The sequence below is a fragment of the Mauremys mutica genome, chromosome 1 (assembly GCF_020497125.1).
Source record: "Mauremys mutica isolate MM-2020 ecotype Southern chromosome 1, ASM2049712v1, whole genome shotgun sequence".
NCBI classification, from domain to species: Eukaryota; Metazoa; Chordata; order Testudines; family Geoemydidae; genus Mauremys; species Mauremys mutica.
In genome coordinates, this window is record NC_059072.1 from 113,245,360 (window position 1) to 113,264,571 (window position 19,212).

General features: G+C 42.8%; 1 protein-coding gene across 1 annotated transcript in view; it reads left to right on the forward strand.

Annotated features, from left to right (window-relative positions):
• The window catches only part of CACNA1C (calcium voltage-gated channel subunit alpha1 C), a 636,517-nt gene that overhangs the window by 536,508 nt on the left and 80,797 nt on the right, over positions 1–19,212 (forward strand). Inside the window, exons 28-30 of the mRNA XM_044991489.1 lie at positions 378–579; positions 980–1,138; positions 6,018–6,128. Of these exons, the coding sequence (XP_044847424.1) occupies positions 378–579; positions 980–1,138; positions 6,018–6,128 (472 nt within the window). The remainder of the gene's footprint in view (positions 1–377; positions 580–979; positions 1,139–6,017; positions 6,129–19,212) is intronic.

Here is a 19,212-nt window from a genome sequence, read left to right on the forward strand (position 1 = left end):
ATCAAACTAGGACCAAGCTCTCAACAAATTGGACTGTTCCTTCTTTATCTGCACTATGTTAAATGAAGGGGCACATCTTCTATTTTAATCTTTTAAAAGATTAAACTACAGATGGCCCTGAACCCACAGCAGAGTTGAACAGATAAATTAAGATCTAGATCTGAACTTTCACAAAAGTTTGGGAGTCAGATCAGGAGGTTTAGTGTGTGTCTTGTCCCTGTATAAAACTAAATCCTTTTTCAATATTAATAAAATTAGAAGAAAATAGCTCAAACTTGGACTCCCACCATCTTACTTACATAGCCCAGTGGGGTGTTGAGAGACAATTATGTTGGAAATTTTCTAAGTGTCTGCATTGGGTTTCTCTTCACCTTTAGGCTGCTGTACAAATCCATTGATTCTCACATGGAGGACGTGGGACCCATCTATAACCACAGGGTGGAGATCTCCATTTTCTTCATTATCTATATCATCATCATTGCTTTCTTCATGATGAACATCTTCGTTGGTTTCGTCATTGTCACATTTCAGGAACAAGGAGAGCAGGAATACAAGAACTGTGAGCTGGACAAGAACCAGGTAACTTACAGCTGCATAGTGCAACCAAAGGCATGAAATACTAGCCAAAGGAAATGCACAAGGGCTAAAGTACAGCCAGAGTGGAACACATGAGGGCTATCAAAGGGGTACAGCACTATGCTCTCTCTATTTGTCATCATTCAAGAAGCAGGTACAAGAATTTCTTCTGAAAGGCCCATAGATAGAGCTGACTTCACTGAGGTTGCATGAGTGTAATTGTGGGCATAATTTGGCCCACAGGAAGTACAGACGGAGGATCCAATAACTAGAATATATTTATTTAGATTGTGATCTAAAAGAAATTCCATACCAAAAAAAATTGTCATTGAAATATATTAATTTTTTACACGTGAGGCAACCCACCTACCTTATTTTTTAATCTCTCCTGTCTCTTTAATAGCGCCAATGTGTTGAGTATGCCCTGAAGGCCCGCCCCCTGCGGAGGTACATCCCTAAGAACCAGTACCAATACAAAGTGTGGTATGTGGTGAACTCCACCTATTTTGAGTACCTGATGTTCGTTCTCATCCTGCTGAACACCATCTGCCTGGCCATGCAGGTAAGTCAGAGATCAGAAAGCACCATAGGTGTGTGGGTGGGCAGCCCTTCAGCTGGGAGAATGTGGGAGTCTGGCAGGGCTTTAAGTTGCTCCCCAGCCTATAAGTCCCCTGGGGTGAGAAGGAAGAGCCCTGACTCTCTTATTTGTTAAAGGTTTCAGAGTAGCAGCCGCGTTAGTCTGTATCCGCAAAAAGAACAAGACCACTTGTGGCGCCTTAGAGACTAACAAATGCTGAAATAAATTTGTTAGCCTCTAAGGTGCCACAAGTACTCCTGTTCTTTTTATTTGTTAAAGACATTGGGCCAGATTCATTCCTGGTGAAACACCACTGAAACCATGAATCTGGCTCTCCTCCTCTTTCCAAGAGGGCACCAATAACTTAATTCTGTGTTTATCCTCAATTTTAAAAAAACATAGCAAAGTCACAGTTCAATTAAATGGTAATCCAAAGAACAAATGAATTCACAAGCCACAGACAGAAGCCTCTGAAAAGTAGAGGTGGGCCTGAACCAGCACCGCAGATATAAATACCCCAGGATGGGACAACACCCAGATCTGAACTTTGCATCTCACCCTTTTCCCAATTGAAAAGAGAGGACAAATATCTGGGGAAGAAAAGAAAGAGGGGGGTGGGAATGGAAGGGAAAAAATTACTAGTATCGTCTTTAGTCTGTGGTCTGTTCTTGCATTGCTGAATGAAGACTAGGACATTTGAGTTCACCATGAGAACACACCAAATACCACATTGATGGCCGCATATTCAAAGGGGTTTCATCCCAGTCTTCTACATCATTTCACAACAAAGTGATTTCACAACAAAGTTATTGCCCATTGTGTCAACTCCACATTGTGTGCAAAATTGCATTTGCTCATGCAGATCAGGTAATTAGGTGCTTATATTTGCAGAGGATGCATTTGAAAACTCAGCCAGGAGGTTCAAATTCTATCCTTGGATGTGTATTTATGGCAATGAGAGTCAGGCACATACAATTAAGGGCAGAATTTGTCTCAAAGGACGAAGTGTTGGAGCAGACCTGCAGCCTATTAGGACTACTTCCTTTCCTTCCTGGAGACTTGCTGTGTTCAAAAGCAAAGCTTCTGGAAGCAATACCAGACAAGGAAACTAATTAGTGATATAGTGAGAGGTATAGTACTATCATGGATCAGTAACTAACTAAGAGACCAGGAATAAACGGTCAGTTGTCAGTGGCTATGTCTGTATAGTTGTGTATAGAGTACATACATTACACACCTCCCTAGCTTGGATAGAAATAGCAGTGTAGACAGTGAGGCACTGCTTAGGTGAATAGAGTAAAGACATGCCAGAACCTTAGGATACCTACCCAGCTCTCGACACCCCCAAGCCGTGCCTCCCACATCTATGTTGCTATTTTTAGCAGTGTTGGCAGAGCCTTTCCCTGCTGCCTACGCACAACTATGTGTAGCCTTTCACTGCCACGTGTAGCTACACATCATAGTGTGGATGCAGACTAGTTTTCATAGAATTGTAGGGCTGGAAGGGACCTTGAAAGGTCATCAAGTCCAGCCCCCTGCGCTGAAGCAGGACCAAGTAAACCTAGACAATCCACCAACAGATGTTTGTCCAACCTGTTCTTCAAAATCTCCAGTGATGGAGATTCCACAATCCTGCTTGGAAGCCTATTCCAGAACTTAACTACCCTAACAGAGAGAGAGTTTTTCCTCATATCTAACCTAAATCTCCCTTGCTGCAGATTAAGCCCATTGCTACTTGTCCTACTTTCAGTGGACACGGAGAACAACTGATCACAGTCCTTTTTATAACAGCCCTTAACACATTTGAAGATTGTTATCAGGATCTCCCACAGTCTTCTTTTCTCAAGACTAAACATGCCCAGTTTTTCCACCTTTCCTCCTAGGTCAGGTTTTCTAAGCCTTCTATCATTTTTGTTGCTCTCCTCTGGACTCTCTCCAGTTTGTCCACATCTGTTCTAAAGTGTAGTGCCCCAAAGTAGACACAGTACTCCAGGTGAGGCCTCACCAGTGTCAAGTAGAGTGGGATAATTACCTCCCATGTCTTACCTACATGTATTAACTCCTGTTAATACATCCCAGAATGATATTAACCTTTTCTGCAACTGCATCATATTGTTGATTCTCGTTCAATTTATAATCCACTATAACCCCCATATTGTTTTCAGAAATACTACTGCCTACCCAGTTATTCCCTATTTTATAGTTGTGCATTTGCTTTTTCCTTCCTAAGTGAAGTACTTTGCACTTGTCTTTGTTGAATTTCATCTTGTTGATTTCAGATCAATTCTCCAAATTCTCAAGCTCATTTTGAATTCTAATCCCATCCTCCAAAGCACTTGCAACCCTTCCCATGTTGATGTCATCTGCAGACTTTATAAACATACTCTCCACTCCATTATCCAAGTTGTTAATGAAAATATTGACTAGTATCGGACCCAGGACTGACCCCTGTGGAACCCCACTAGATACACTCTCCCAGTTTGACAGTGAACTATTGATAACTACTCTTTGAGTACTAGTTTTCAACCAGTTTTGCACCCACCCTATAGCAATTTCATCTAAACCAGGGGTCAGCAACCTATGGCACACGTGCCAAACGTGGCACGCGAGCCAATTTTTGATGGCACGCGGCAGCAGGCTGAGCGGCTCAGCCTGCCGCCGCTGTGGGGCTGAAGACCTGGACATGCCACCCCTTTCCATTGGCCGCCCCAAGCACCTGCTTCCTTCGCTGGTGCCTGGAGCTGGCCCTGATTGCTCTGTAGATTTCCAAGCTCAGGCAGGCGCCTGGGCTCTAGGACACTGTGGGATGAGAGGGTCCCAAAGCTAAGGCTCCAGTCCTTTGCTCCAGAAGTCTACAGAGCAATGAAGCAGCCCCACAGCACAAACACAAGTCGGCTGGCACAGGCCAGCCATGGGTTTTTCTTTGCTGTGTAGACGTATCCAGAGTCCAGCTTCACTCCCCCGCCCTCCCCAGCCCTGAGTTGGAGCATGTTTAGTTGCTCTGTTTGGATTGTGCATGAACAGTCTGGTCAGCATTAGGTGACGAAGAGATGGAGCATCTTAACTGAGGATGAAATCTTTGACATTCTAGCTGCTAAAAGTAAACAAGTCTCTACTGAGCATGTGCAAACTGCTATTTTTCAAAGACTTATAACTTGGCCAAATTTGGGCAGATGTTCACAGAGACGCCAAAAGGCACATCTTTGATGAAAGCCACACACAGACACACACACACACACCCCGCCCAGAAAAAATGGCAAGTCCCTTCCCCAAAGCATGGAGAGATACTAGTGCTTTTCAAAGAAAAGGTCACCAGAGTTTTTTTAAATGGGTAGAACAGCATATTTTTCTCTAGCCTTGGTCTCAAACGAGCTGAACTGTTTTGGGCTAAAAAAATTCCAAATAATTCAGCATGAGCCAGATATCCAGCATGGAAAGTTTCAGCCCAAATGGTTAAAGTTTAGCCCAGTCTTATAAGCAACTGAAAATGGTCTTATAATGGGACATGTCAGGCAACCTTAGCAATGGGCAGCACTACTAGCCCCACCTATAATGATCTGGTCAAGAGGATGAACAGTGAGATGGAAAATTTTGCAGTAGACACATTATGTGGGTTATTGAAGACTAGAGAAGACTGGGAGTAACTTCATAGGATCCTAATAAAGCTAAGTGAATGGGCAACATGATTTCAGATATAATTCATAGTTGACAAATGCAAGGTAATGCACATTGGAAAGAATAATTTGAACTACTCATGTAGATTGTTGGATTCTGAATTAACTGTAATTACTCAGGAGCAAGACTTGGCATCATTGTGGACAGTTTAATGAAACCTCTGTGAAGTCTGCAGCAGCAATCAAAAAAGTAAACAAGATGTTAGGAAAGACTGGGATAGGAAATAATATTGCAAATGTAATTATGCCCTTACGTAAATTAATAATGCATCCTCTACTGGAATACCGTGTTCAGTTCTGCTAACCCCCATCTCAAAAAAGAAGATATCCAGAGACAGATGACAGAAATTATTAGGTGTATGGAAATACTTCCATATGAGGACAGATTGTTGATATTGAGACTGATTGCTATGAAGAGCGGACATGCTAGAGGGATGCACAATAATGAATGGTCTTGAGAAGGTAAACTGGGTGCTCCTATTTACACTTCCTCATAATACAAGAACAAGGGCACATTTAATGAAACTGAAATGCAACAAATTTAAAACTGATCAAAGAAAATACTGTTTTTAGCCAACATATAATTTACCTGTGGAATTCATAAGGTGTCATTGGAACAAAGAGGTAAGTAAGGTTAAAAAAATTATTGGATCCATAAGTACATTAGATAGGAATTAAAAAATTAGGCATATAAACCCTCATGCTTCATGGCATAAGCCAACCATTAACATGTGGAGCCCCAATTTAGCAAAGCATTTGAACATATCCTTAAATCCATCCCTAGTCAGCAAAGCATTTAAGTACACGTGTGTCTTGTTGAACTGGAACCAGAGTTAAGAAGAACCTTCCTGTTTGAGCAGATTCTTTCATAATGGCCTATTATGCCATTTCTGTAAAGTTACTGTGAAGCTTCTGGTATTGGCAATTGTCAGGAACAGACTACTAGACCATATGGACTGCTTGATTGGTCTAGTATGACAATTCCTGTGTTACAATCACAAACTAATCCTAAAGAGATCCACATCCAGTCTTGCTCGACCATGAAGGAAAGTTATTGCTGTGAATGAATTTAAGGAGAGGGGAGTCATAAACCTGAAAAAATATGGGCAGTCCTCTTTAAGTGGGGGATGCAACCTTGTATATCCAAACAGCCCATTCTTCATAATACTTCTGGGACGCTTGTTTTTCAGCATTATGGTCAGAGCTGTCCCTTCAAACAAGCCATGAATATCCTCAACATGCTCTTCACAGGTCTCTTCACTGTCGAGATGATTCTGAAACTAATCGCCTTCAAACCCAAGGTAGGTGTTGTAGATTGGGAATTTCTCTTCCTGTGTGTGGTGGGAGTGAGGAGAAAATATATAATAACCCTACCCCATCCCCACAGTCACCACCCAGTAGCTGAACTGGGCAGTTACTCTCTGGATTGGAGTCTCACCCTGTGTTTGGAAGAGCTTTTCTCAGGAAGAAAGTAGACACATTTAAAAATAGCCGTGCCTTTTAGGAGAGGAAGATTCTGCTCCTTCGTTATTATGAAGGCATGGTAGTTACTCTACAGTTAAGGCTACAGCATGATTTCCATATTGAACGCTGGTCTAATGCTCTCTGTAACTTTCCCAAAACAAATTTTATAGCTTGAAACATCTCCTGATTAGTCCCCAGGCCACAAGTGATTTTAAAGAAAAGTGAAGTTAATCAAACATGATTCATTTTGAGTTATGGTACTTGGAAATTTTTCTTTGGGTTTTGGAAAAAATATTCTAATTGATCTACTCACAGGTCAGTTATCAGTCTGCTCATAGTTCAAAATGGCTGGCAAATTGGCCTGTACACTAGTGCTTTGTGAGGATTACAGCACAGGGCTGCTTTGGATAATGTTAGTTTTGAATTTAATAATTTATTGTCAGTGTTGGAAACCCCATGAGTTCCTGTCTCCAGAGATTATTACGTTCACAGGAGCTACACATGCCACTAACATAATTATACCGGAAGGAAAGTTGTAATTTACAAGTTATTCCAGCTAACCCAACACAGCTCTTAAATTAACTGAGGCCTTCATCTTTTTAGCGTAGCTTCAGCTACATTTCATGAGGTCTCAATATGGCATTAACAAAGGTGACAGTCTCCACCATGTCCAACAACCAAGCTTGTCTATTCTATTGGAAGTTAAAGCACCACCCTTCACCAACCTGTCATCCTTCTTCCCCTCAGCAGTGCAGTAACTTTCTGCTCACACTCCACTCAAACCAATATCTCTCTCCAGCATCATCTCTAAGTTGGTTCTTCTCCCTCCCACCCCAGCACCTGTATCCCCTCTCCCACCTTTTTCTATAAGGCCTTTTAAAAGGTTGAGGATCGAGGAAAGTCACAGTCTCTGCCCTCAGCCAGCCCAGAATCTCTCTCCCTTCTCCCATCATTCTCTTATAGGTAGCACTCATGAAGGTCACAAGTTTCATGGGTTATGTTCGAAATCTTGGTACTTTTGTGAGGTCTCAAATGTAGTGCTTGTGAAAATAACAAGCATCACCAGCTGTACCAGCAGAGCTTGTAACTTCTAGTAGGCTTACAAGTTTGTGACTTTGCCACATATGCTACAATAGAAATTCTTCTAAGTCCAACACTCTTTAAAAACCTTATATGCATATTATATGTGTAGGAACATAACTCATGCATTTAGTAGCATTCATCTGCTTAGATCCTGCTTCATTACACTCTTCAAGCTTTGCTATGGGTTCTGATCACCGTGAGTTTAAAAATAACCGAGAAGATTTCTAAACTAAAAACTTCTCTGTGACCTAATTAAAGATGAGACTATATGGCATATCTTTTTAACACTCTTTAACATGGACTAGAACAACAGGGTTTTAATAAAGAGTCTTGAAAGCCAGGACATTCTCAGTTAAGGTCCCAGCATCAACCATAACCCTGCCCCCACCCATGCTGAAAAAACAGCCAGCCACAGGAATACACCATATTAAAGATAGAAACTAAAAATGCCTGAATGCCAAAAATAGCCCCAGAACTTAATTTAATTTTAGAGGCCATCAAACTGGACAATCATAGTGGTTCCTTCTGACCTTGAAATTTATGAACCAATATCTTCAGAGGGGAAAAAACAGTAAAACAGGGCATTTGCCCCCAAAAAATCACAGTGGGGAGAATGAACCTATGGAAATTGCTAATACAGCTAAAAGCCTGTCTTGAGCAGCATATTAATGCTGATTTATATTCTGTACAAGTGCAGTGATTCTGCAAATCTTAGAACATCAAATGTATTCTGCAACATAACTCCCAGTTGCCCTCCTTTTTATCACAAAGGTGTGACCTGCAAGCCTGTAGAAGTGCCATCATGCACTGTTCCATCTTGATTCAAACTGCCCGCCAAAGAAGGACGCCACCTACTTCTAGAAGGCCTCTTGGATCAAGGTGGACCACTGCGTGATGGGATCTGTAGTCACTATCTCTATGGGCCACGTGGTACAGCTATAACATGCTGCTCTATTTTATCTATGTAAATTAGGCACAGACTTCCAGCTCTGAGAAAGATGGTGGTGCAGCCCTCACTTAGGCAGGGGCTGGGCACTGACTCTCATGAATGGTATAAAAAATGGCCTGCAAATGGGTTGTTATCCCTAAGGGGGTTATCTGAACAATCTGAGAGATGAAGAGCTTTAAGATACAGTCACCCTCCTCTCCCACTGAAACATCCCAAGTTCCCCAGCAGAAGCTAAAGAGGGGATTTTAAGCGCATTAAGTTTTACCAGGTATGAATGACTAGCTTAAATACTTAGGGGGTCTCTGTTGTAGATGGAATTGGCTGCCATTTCCAGAGCAGTAAAGCCCAAACCAATCTTTGATTAAGCTGTTTTGATGTTATGTCTAAAGCCCAGTCTTTTCAGGCTGAGGAGTTTCTAAAAGCGATAGAACAGTTACTCCTTTATGACTGACTGCAGAGGAGCAGGAGACATAGATGGGGACCTGAAGGTATCATGCTCTCAGCTGAGCAACAACAGGAAAGGCTTTTAGGAGAGGACAATGCAGGAGAAATGAGTGTGAGAGAAGCAGCAGCAGTCCTGTCACAGAACTAAAGCTAGGGCGTTTGCTCTAGGGAGCACTCCGCTTTCTACAGCTGCTGGTATTTCTGAACCCAGCAAGAGGCACCATATAGGTAATGTAACTACTGCTGGATGTTGGGACATTGTTACATACCTACGCCTCTTCCAGCCACTCCCTAAAGGATAGTTGGAAAGGACAGGTCCCAGCATCTCCCAGTAGTTACAGCTAATCTCAGTATCTCCCAGGACGGGTCCCAGCAGGAACTGTTGAAGGAGCAGTTACTGTGTGGAGCACACAGCTGCTCATGCCTTTTCACGAAAGAATAACTGAAGAGAATGAGATAAGTGCTGTGGCCACCAGAGAGCTTACGATCGCTGTGGTCCCAGCTTCTCCCTGCAGGAGTCACTGTAGGGAGTGCACAGAAGTGGTGGCCATGTAGAAGTATAGAGCTAATGCATCCCCAGTCTCTCCCTGCATGAGTACCATAGACAAAGGGGTAGTAGCGCTGGCTGAGGGGAGTTTACAGATACTCCTATCACAACTGTTTTTTGCTGGCATGTCTGTGAGTAATAATGAAAGACGTGTGGCTCTTTCTGATTCCTGTATGTATTTTTCACCATGTCCGCAGACCTCTAGCATTATTTATCTCTTGGCCCCTGTTTTTTTGAGGCAATGTGCCCTGCTTATTCAGCTCTCATGATAGCATAATGGAAAGGAAAAAACCCAAGAAGGAGTCAGTTCCGTAAGCACTAATTGTGAGCACAGACTCACCCTGGCGTAGGAAATTTACTTGTATAATCCAGTGCTGGAGCTACTTCTTGCATTAGAGTAATGATTTAGTAATCAAGAGGCTATTCTCTGGGATGGAGAACTATGTTTAGTCCAGGCTCTGGGTCCTCCTCTTAGTACTATTCCATGCTCTGTAAACAGTATTTGAAGGTGGTAGAAAAACAAGAGGTTTCATAACAAGAGGTTTGACAGAACAAGGAGTAATGGTCTCAAGTTGCAGTGGGGGAGGTTTAGGTTGGATATTAGGAAAAACTTTTTCACTAGTAGGGTGGTGAAGCACTGGAATGAGTTACCTAGGGAGGTGGTGGAATCTCCTTCCTTAGAGGTTTTTAAGGTCAGGCTTGACAAAGCCCTGGCTGGGATGATTTAGTTGGGTTTGGTCCTGCTTTGAGCAGGGGGTTGGACTAGATGACCTCCTGAGGTCCCTTCCAACCCTGAGATTCTATGATTCTATGATAACTAAACACAGCCCTGGCGCTGGGAATGCTTGGCTTTTGCAGCGAATCTGTACTTCGTCCTTCTGTGAGCAGTGCTATCTCTTTAGTTAGCCTCTGTGAGGGCAGGGCAGTCTCTGTCATTTATGCCCAGCCGTGGGGATAGTGCAGTCTTTCAGCTGACACCACTTAGTAGGAGCAATACTGTCTCAAGCCCATGTCTTTAGGCCCGCAATGTTTTTCTGGAAGAGAGGCACAGATCTCTCAGGTTTTATCAGTGTAAGGCAAGCAGCCCATCAGTATCTAACCTACTCCAGGCATAAAGAGGGAATGAGAAGTAAAGGATTTGCTAATAATCAGAGAGAGATTTGGGATGATTAGGGCTGCTGATAAGGAACACATCCACTACGCTCCTTGCATCTCCGTGCAGAGTATTAACCTGCTGCTCTGAAGTACGACTCCCAAATGGACCTTGAGTGTTTGTCTTGGCCAAGTGCCATGAACTGATTCAAGAGTAGTTCCTCCTAACTGGCAGGCAGTTTAAAGAGATGTTCTTGAGGCTTGGGGAACAGAGGGGCTCTGGGGTTTGTGTTTCTAATTTATAAAAAGCTCCAGCCACTCTAGTGAGCTTTTTGTGATGGTGCTTCTAGGGTTTTCTCTTTAGAGCTCAGAGTACAGTCTAAAATTTTTACACACACATTTGTGCCTCCTGCCCACAACACACCCATAATCTGCCTAGGCAGACATGGCATTAAACACAAGGGAACAATTTAACTGCTAGTGCAGTCAGGGACATAAACTAGTTCTATAGCCCTTTACATCAGTAGATCTCAAAGTGCTTTACAAAGGAGATCAGTATCGTGGTCCACGTTTTACAGATGGAGCAACTGAGGCCCAGAGAGGCAAAGTGACTGGCTCAAGGTCATCCAGCAGAGCAAGGAATTGAATGTGGGTCTCCTGAATCCTAGTCCAGTGCTCTCTCCACTAGGTCACATTGTCTTCTGTGAAGAGGCTAGTAGTAACTTCAGTGGACTTTTTCCCACTTATGCCACCAATGACTTTAGCCATGATCAGTAGCCCCAAAGGTGTCTTTAACTAGAGAAATCCAGAACTGAGATGGGCTTGAGTCAGATCCCCAAATGCAAACACCCCCAAGCTTTGTGGGAGTTCAGCTCCAGGTAGAAACTCAGAGATGGATCATTGGCTCTATAATCAGCAAAACTGAAGCCTGAATGCAAACATGCACATATACATGAACTTTGGGAAAATGGGACTCTGGAAACAAACTTTCCAGCTTAACCTGTCTCTAGTCTACAGTAGAATTGTATGAATAAAATGTCTGGTAAAGAACCAAACAAATCTGCCACTCATTAGAAATCTTGTCCCTTGGAGAAGTAAAAATCCATACATCCATATGTTCCCCTACACTCGTGTCCTAAGCCACAGTCATGGCGTGCATCAGCTGCACGTCACCCTCATTGATGAAGCTCCTACTTGTTTCATAACCTTATGCCAGAAGATACCATCACTGCTAAACAATGGTACTGGTGGACTGTTTGTTGTTTTGGTGTTTCAACATTAAGACTGGCCTCTCAAGAACAGGAGTACTCTCCTTTTCAGAGAGGAAGGGTTCATTTACTGGAGCTGTCTTCTCTCCCTGTTTCTTGAAAAGAACACGTTTTATAACTCATGCAGGTAGAGGAAAAAGGATGAAGAGTCAAATTAATCTCTGCTTTAACTTTGTTGGCTTCATTAGCGTTTCAGGAAATGAATATAGGGATGAATTTTCCCCAGTGAATCCTGTAACTGTCCAGAGCCATTGGGAAATGGTTTCTTTAATTGCTCAGCCTTTCGTACTGTGCTTGTCTTCTTGGAAAATGTTCATTATACCCTCCCAGAATCATTTGTTGAGTCAGAAATAGGATCCTAGAAAACTGATTTTCTACTACCACTCTCTTCCTGGCCCTAATTCAGAGGGTACTTCAATGGAACTATTGCCATGAATAAAGCTAGGCATATGTTTAAGTACCTTGCTGAATCTTGGCCTATGTGAAGAAGGGGAATACTGGCGATTTATCTCAAGGAATCATAAATATTAGAGATGTAAAAGATCACATAGTCCATTTCCCTTGCTGTCCAGTGTAGCAGCCAAAACTTCTCTCTCCTTGATGGTTACAGGTAGGTGACTCTCATATCCCCCATAAATCCTCATACAGCCAAGCCAGGCGTATTTAGATCTTCTAATTTTTTCTTTGTAAGATCATTAAGTCAGCCCCATTGCTGCTCTTCTCTGAGTTCCCTCCCTTTATTGACACATTTTTTTGGTATAGAGGTGTCCAGAACTGAATGCATTACAGTAAATGAGTTTTGCATTCAGTGCAGGATGTACACTCCCCAGGCAGTTCCAGGAAGGATTGTGACTTTCTCCACACAAGGGAGTCCTGGCTACCAGTCCATCCCTCAATTCACTAGGAAACCCTCCCATTCTCAGCCCTAATTGATGCATGCTTCCGCATTTATTAATAGATCTACTTTCTCTCTAGTATTTCTTTTTCTCTGGGTATATTTGGACATCTTTATTCCCCCTTTAAGCCCTTCACTTAGCATTAATCATACATTTGATGCTCTTATATTTCCTTTCACGCCTGCAAACTGACTCATCTGTTTTGGTTCCCTCCTGACTACTCCATTTCAGTGCAATTCCCTTTTTTACACTCAGATCTTTGGAGTGTCTTTCGCTAAGCCACATTGGCTGCTTCTTTTTCCTTGCATTCTTCTTTTTCAGAGAGAGCACAATCTGTTGTGTCTTGGTTATGACATATTTTAGGATGCTCCAGCCTTTGCTCATGCTACTGGATTTTTTACACCTTCCCATTGCACCATTCTCATGAAGTTTCTTAATTTTTGAAATCTATCATTCTTTTGTATTGCTGCATTCTTGTCATCTTTAGAAATATCTATCTATCATAGGCTGTTGAACAGGCATCAAACACCAGAAGATTTGAGCCCCTCTGTCATATCAAGGACTCTAGCACACCTGGGAGGATCAGATTAAGGACCTTTCTACACTAATGCAGCCATGTCAGGAAACCTGGCTGCAACCAGGCTGTCTCCAGCCCAGTTACAAATATTGTTCCAATTTGTAATTTAGATTGGATTTCAGCTGTGGTCCAAGGTTTGACCAGTTATAAAACACAGTTAAGGTCCAATCCACACATGATAACCAGGAACCATATTTTTGTTGTAACCAGGTTCCCCTGAGGTGCAGTGCCACAGATTTACAGCGTAGAGGGAGTGTTAGCTCAGGGCTGGATTATCCATGAGATTCAGGAATAGAGCATCCAGATACCATGAGCCTCCTGAGTGCAGGCTACCCAAAGACTTTAACTAGGCTGTTCTGGTTGTTAAAAGGCTCAAATGCTGTGATTTCTTTCTGCACTGGACTTGAGGCGGCCAGGATAGGCATCAGGCTGATTTCTCTCATCAGCCGTTGTTTCATCCTTTCTGCTGTGCAGGAGACAGCAAGCTAGAGGACACTGAGCTAAAAGAGGTATTGGCTAACTGGCTCACCCACCCAACTGCAACAAAAAGGGCATTCTGTCCCCTTCCTTTAATGTCTTAGTGATTGGGAGCAGGGGCCTGAAAAGGGAAAGAGAGAGAGGAGGGGTAAGAAAATAAAGATATGAGGGGCCATAAGGAGAGGAAAAAGATAATGAACTTCCTCTGAGGAGGAAAGTTGGAGAAGAGCCACTGGAACGTGAGGAGAGCAAGGAAGGACCAGACAACAGGATGTGAGGACCGAAGAAAGTGAGAGAACAAAGAGGCCATGTATGAGGGGAAGGAGAGGAATAACAACAAAGAACTGGGTTTCAGTGAAAGGGAAAGAAACAAAATCGGGAGAGGAAATACTGTGTATAAACAATGGGTAGGGGGAAGGAGAGAGTATTTTTAAAGGAAGAGAAAATACAAGACACAGAAAGAAGAAAAAATTAATAAAATGGACAAGACGACTAAACAGAAAAGTGGAAAGGAAAAGAGAGAGAAGCACAGAGGGGGGTAGAATGAAAGAGTGAGATGGAAAGAGAAAAATAAAGAAGGGAAAGAAAAACAGAGGGAAATGGAAATAAAAACCAAGGAAGGAGGCATATAACTTTTAGGGTAATGAATGATATTTTATTTATGCTTCTACATGTTACTGAAGTTCCCTGGCAGGCGTTACACCTCCCATGTCTGAGGGGCATGGATTTCTCATTCACAAAGTCTCCTGAGGTGCTGTTCTGTGGGGATTGGAACTGGGTGAATAATTAATATTCAATACATTTCACCTCTTTTTGTGTGGATTAGAGGTGAAACTCACCCCTGGTGCCAGGGTTTGATGCAGAGTCCTCATCACCATGTGAGCCACACAGAAGAGCCACATACACCCCCTGCACACCACAAAACTGACCTGCACATCGGCTCAAGGTCATTTTGGAGGTAGGAGGCCCATAGGCCTGTTGGCTCTGGGTTAGAGGAGTGAATCTGTGATAGATAAATTATCATTATCCTCATTGCAAAGAGGGGGAAACTGATGCACAGAGAGGTTAAGGCCAAAGTCAGGAAGGGGGTTAAATACATGGGCAATTTAAATACATGCCTAAACCCATTGACAGCAATGGGCTTTTTCATGAGTGTAAAATTATGCATGTGCTTAAGTACTTTGATGAATCAGGCCTAAATGATTAGCCCAAGGTCACATAGGACATCTGTGGCAAAGGCAAGCAAAAAACCTGAATCTCCCAATAGCCAGTCCTGGGCTTTAGCCATAAAACTGTCCTTCCCTTTTACAGTAGACTGTGCATTTGCAATTACCTGTTTGACAGGGATTAGGAGTGCAATGCATACATGTTGTGAGGGTATTTGAATATGTGGCCACTGGTGTAGCAGGGGGAATGACCCTCTTTTCTAGTTCAGTTATGCAGAATTTATACTAACGTGTGTCTTCCTGTATGTCTGAACAGCACCTAGCACATCTGGGCTGCTACCATAATGTACATAAATAACAGGGATTAATAATTAGATCTATACATAAAGGATCAGACTGTCTCAAGCCCCTGCCCAGGTACATGGGGTAGGGGCCCTTCAATAGATTTGCTCTCTCCATTGCATTCCCTACACGTAGTCATTAATTCATCTGTCTATGGCTGGTAGGGGACAAAGGTAATTAACATTCCTGTGCTTAGGGAAACATAAGGACAGCTTCCTCCATGCACCTCTGGGAGGAGGGGCGTAGAAGGGCAGGGAGGAGGAGGAAGAGAGGCCGTGAGCCCATGTCCCCTCCTCACTGGCCTGAGAAGTTGGTCAGATGCACCTCGGAGAGCAGGTTGCACCCTGCATGCCTGGGGAGCCTTGGAAAGATGGAGTCCAGGTGGAGAAAGAAAGCAGAAATGGGATTAGGGAGGGATTGTGCCTCCTATAACAGTCTTCCCCACAGTTCCACCAGGGTGTGTGGATCCACCTCACCCCAAACATGAGTCAGTGGCTAAATGCCATTCATGCAAAGAGCATATGTGACAGGGATTGTCACAGAACAAGCATCAAGGTGGCTGTTGTTGTTTATTATGGGCCCTCAGACAGATACCATTCCGACTCTGTTCCATAAAGCCTATTAGATGAAGGGGTCATCTGAAGAAAGGGAAACCGCATTCCTCTTATTTAGACTGCAAGCTCATTAGGTTAAAAAATCAGGGGGTAGCCGTGTTAGTCTGTATCCACAAAAACAACAAGGAGTCCGGTGGCCTCTTTGTTGTTTTTTTAGGTTAAAAATACATTTGAAATAGAAAAAAGACCACTGAACAACAAACACTCCAATACAGAGTAGTGTAACAAACTACACAGCAGGGGACTCAGGAACAGGATTGCTCTGCTAACATTTTTCAGACTACAGGCCTCAACTCAGCAAATAATGAATCTAGTCCCTTATGCAAACATCCAAGGAATCCTCATTAGGGCTTCCTTTAGATTTCAATGAGTTTTCAGTAATGTTATGTTACTGTAACTGAGAGAATTGGATCCATTGGCTTCCATGTTCATCTGAAGACAAAATTTGGCCCAGTTGTGAAAATTGGCTGTTGGGCCAGGTATTCATTAAAAGCACGTATGATCTGCAAACCATAAATCCCATTTGTTGTTGAACCTATTCTACCAGTTGTGGGACACTGATCATTGGTAGGAATTTAAAGGAGAGGAAAGCAGGCAATATAGTTAAACTTCACAGATAAAGGAGGCAGCTACCCCAGACAAACAAATTGTGCAATGTGAAAAGTATTCATTGGATAAATGAAATAGAGGGAACTGGATTGGTAACAGGACACAAAGCTTTACACAAATTTTTAGGTCACTGGTTCCAATTGAGCCCTGGTCACTAGTCAACGTCCTATATGAAGTGAGCTAGTTTCCTAGTGGATGGGGTCCATGTCAAATAAAAAAGCAGCACAATTGATCTCTTTATTGGCAATCCCAGTGGAGAGGCCAAGAATTGAATGAACATGGAGAAGGAACTCCCCTTTGCCCTTAGAAGTGTTCCCCATTTTGTCATGGTGGAAGCACATTCGTGAGAGATGTGGAGGATGCTTGCACTGCCACTGCTTATGTGCTTATAGGATAGAGGACATCCTCCTTCTGGGATTGACAATCCAACACCTTTCAACAACACAAAATTTATCCTGTACTCTTTATTATGAATTATATGTAACTGTTCTAATTTTCTCCAGCAAGGGCTGTGCAGTGTGATTAGCCAACCTCCTAGAGGACTGATAGGAAATCTGGTAGGCAAAGATAAATACTAAGATGCTGAATAGGAGCTTCATTAAGGAGGGACCTTTTCCTTCACAGTAAACGTACCCAGGGAATTTGCATATTTCTGCAACATTGTGACAGATTTATTTCCAGTCTGGCACTTAAGGGTTTTAATGTCATTATGAGTGATCAAAAAATAATGATATGACTACACAATGCAGCGGTGTAGGAAGCACAGTATTAGCTATTACTCTTTATTAATATAGAAAATTATTAACGCTGTGTTAAAAGCACAGTGGGATGGTGCACTGGGGTCTCATTCACAATGGTGCCTGCAGCAACAGCAGCAGCACTGAAAGGGAACAATATCAGGGAAAAGTTACTTGTTCTCACCCACAGAAGGGAAAACCCAAACCTCTGTCACTTCAGACAGGCTCATACAAAATGGTCAAAAGTTCTCACAGGTTCTCTTCATTTAAAAACAATGCCAAATAACAGGGTACAGCAAGGCCCCATCTACACAGTACTTTCTATCCTGTTAGGAAATGATATGTCAGAGGCAGTGTTGCCTAGGAATAAGGCACTGGACTGTGGCCAAGAGACCTGATTTCTATCCCCCACTCTGCCACTGGCCGGATTGGCCACGTCACTTTAGTGCTCTGTGCTTTTCAGTTTCCCCAAGCGTACAATGGGCATAGTGATACTGACCCTCCTTTATAATACACTTTGAGACTGATGCATAAGAACGAGTATTGGTGATGGTGTTATTCTATAGATGGAAAAACTGTACTCTCCGTAAAATCAGGGCCTTTTTGAAAAAATACAGAGAGAAAACTACAGTAAACCAAACAGTCTAAAAACATATGATGCATATCTCTCAGGACTGTCACTTGAGTGTAGAGTTGTTCCAGTGGGCCATCATACCTCTGTATCAGCCATGCCAGACAAGATGTCTAGCTCCATTTCATGGCACCTACATGAACAGAGTCTGTATCTCCTCCCTAAGACATCTCTCACTGATTCTGGATGCTATCCAGTCTGTTACCACTTCCTGGCTCATCCTCCACCAAAATAAGGATAAAAGATTCTTCATTTCCAGAGATGTGCAGGCAGAAGCCTCCACTCGCAAATCCACCATTGCATCCCACTTGTTATGGTATTTAAAGAACATGGGATCTCTTTCAGAAAGAGGGAAGTGAAACTGTTGGTTTTTTTTTTAAAGCAAAGCATTTGCTCCTATTCTCATGTAGAAGCAGCTATGGAAAGGTGGACTATGACAGTCCTGGAAGCATCAGTGATAAAGGTCAATGATTGGTAGTTGTGTCCTTACATGTTGCTAGCAATATCTCAGCTCATAGTTGTTTTTTGCAGGGGACAGCTTCTTTTGGGTCATGCTCCCTTCCCTAAAAAGAGGGAATCTCTTTTATATCCTCTTTTGCCAGAGGATGTTGTGAAGGCCAAGACTATAACAGGGTTCAAAAAGAACTAGATACATTCATGGAGGATTGGTCCATCAATGGCTATTTGCCAGGATGGGTAGGAACGGTGTCCCTAAACTCTTTTTGCCAGAAGCTGGGAATTGGTGACAGGGGATGGATCACTTGATGTTTACTTGTTCTGTTCATTCCCTCTGGGGTACCTGGCACTGGCCACTGTCGGAAGACAGGATACTGGGCTAGATGGACCTTTGGTCTGACCCAGTATGGCCATTCTTATGTTCTCTTATGTTCTTATAGCAAAGTCCAGCTTTTTGTTCTTTCCTTCTCCTGTGCTGTTGTCTTGGTGCATTCTCTCGCATACTTGATCATGACAGAACCTCTTCATTGTAGCCCTTGGGGAGTCCGCCAATGTAGAAACCGGTAGTTTCTCCCTAATGTGACATGATAGCAAATTGCACATGGTTATCAATATATACAATGTAAAATGTTCAGGCATAGCTAGCCGTCACAGCCATTTTTCAGTCTTTCCATCCAGTCAGTGTTCTGACTGGAGTGTAACGTTTCCTGTGAGTTACATCCTGCTATCATGACCATGGGGTATTCATGATGATGTTATTCTTGGAAAAAGCCCATTGCTCTTTACAGAGCTTCACTGGATCAAAAGGGTTCCACCTGGATGAAGATCAAGAAGGCTGATTTCATTGTTCCAGGAGACCAGCAATGGAGATAGGGGAACATTCAATTCCTATTCCTTGTGTTCATGTTTTTATGTCAGAGAGGTCTGAAACATCGGTGCGTACAGGCTCCTGCCATTCCTTACCCTCCTTTCCCACAAAACTAAGAAGAATCCAAGCCAACAGCAACAATAGTTTCCCGGGAGGATTTCATCT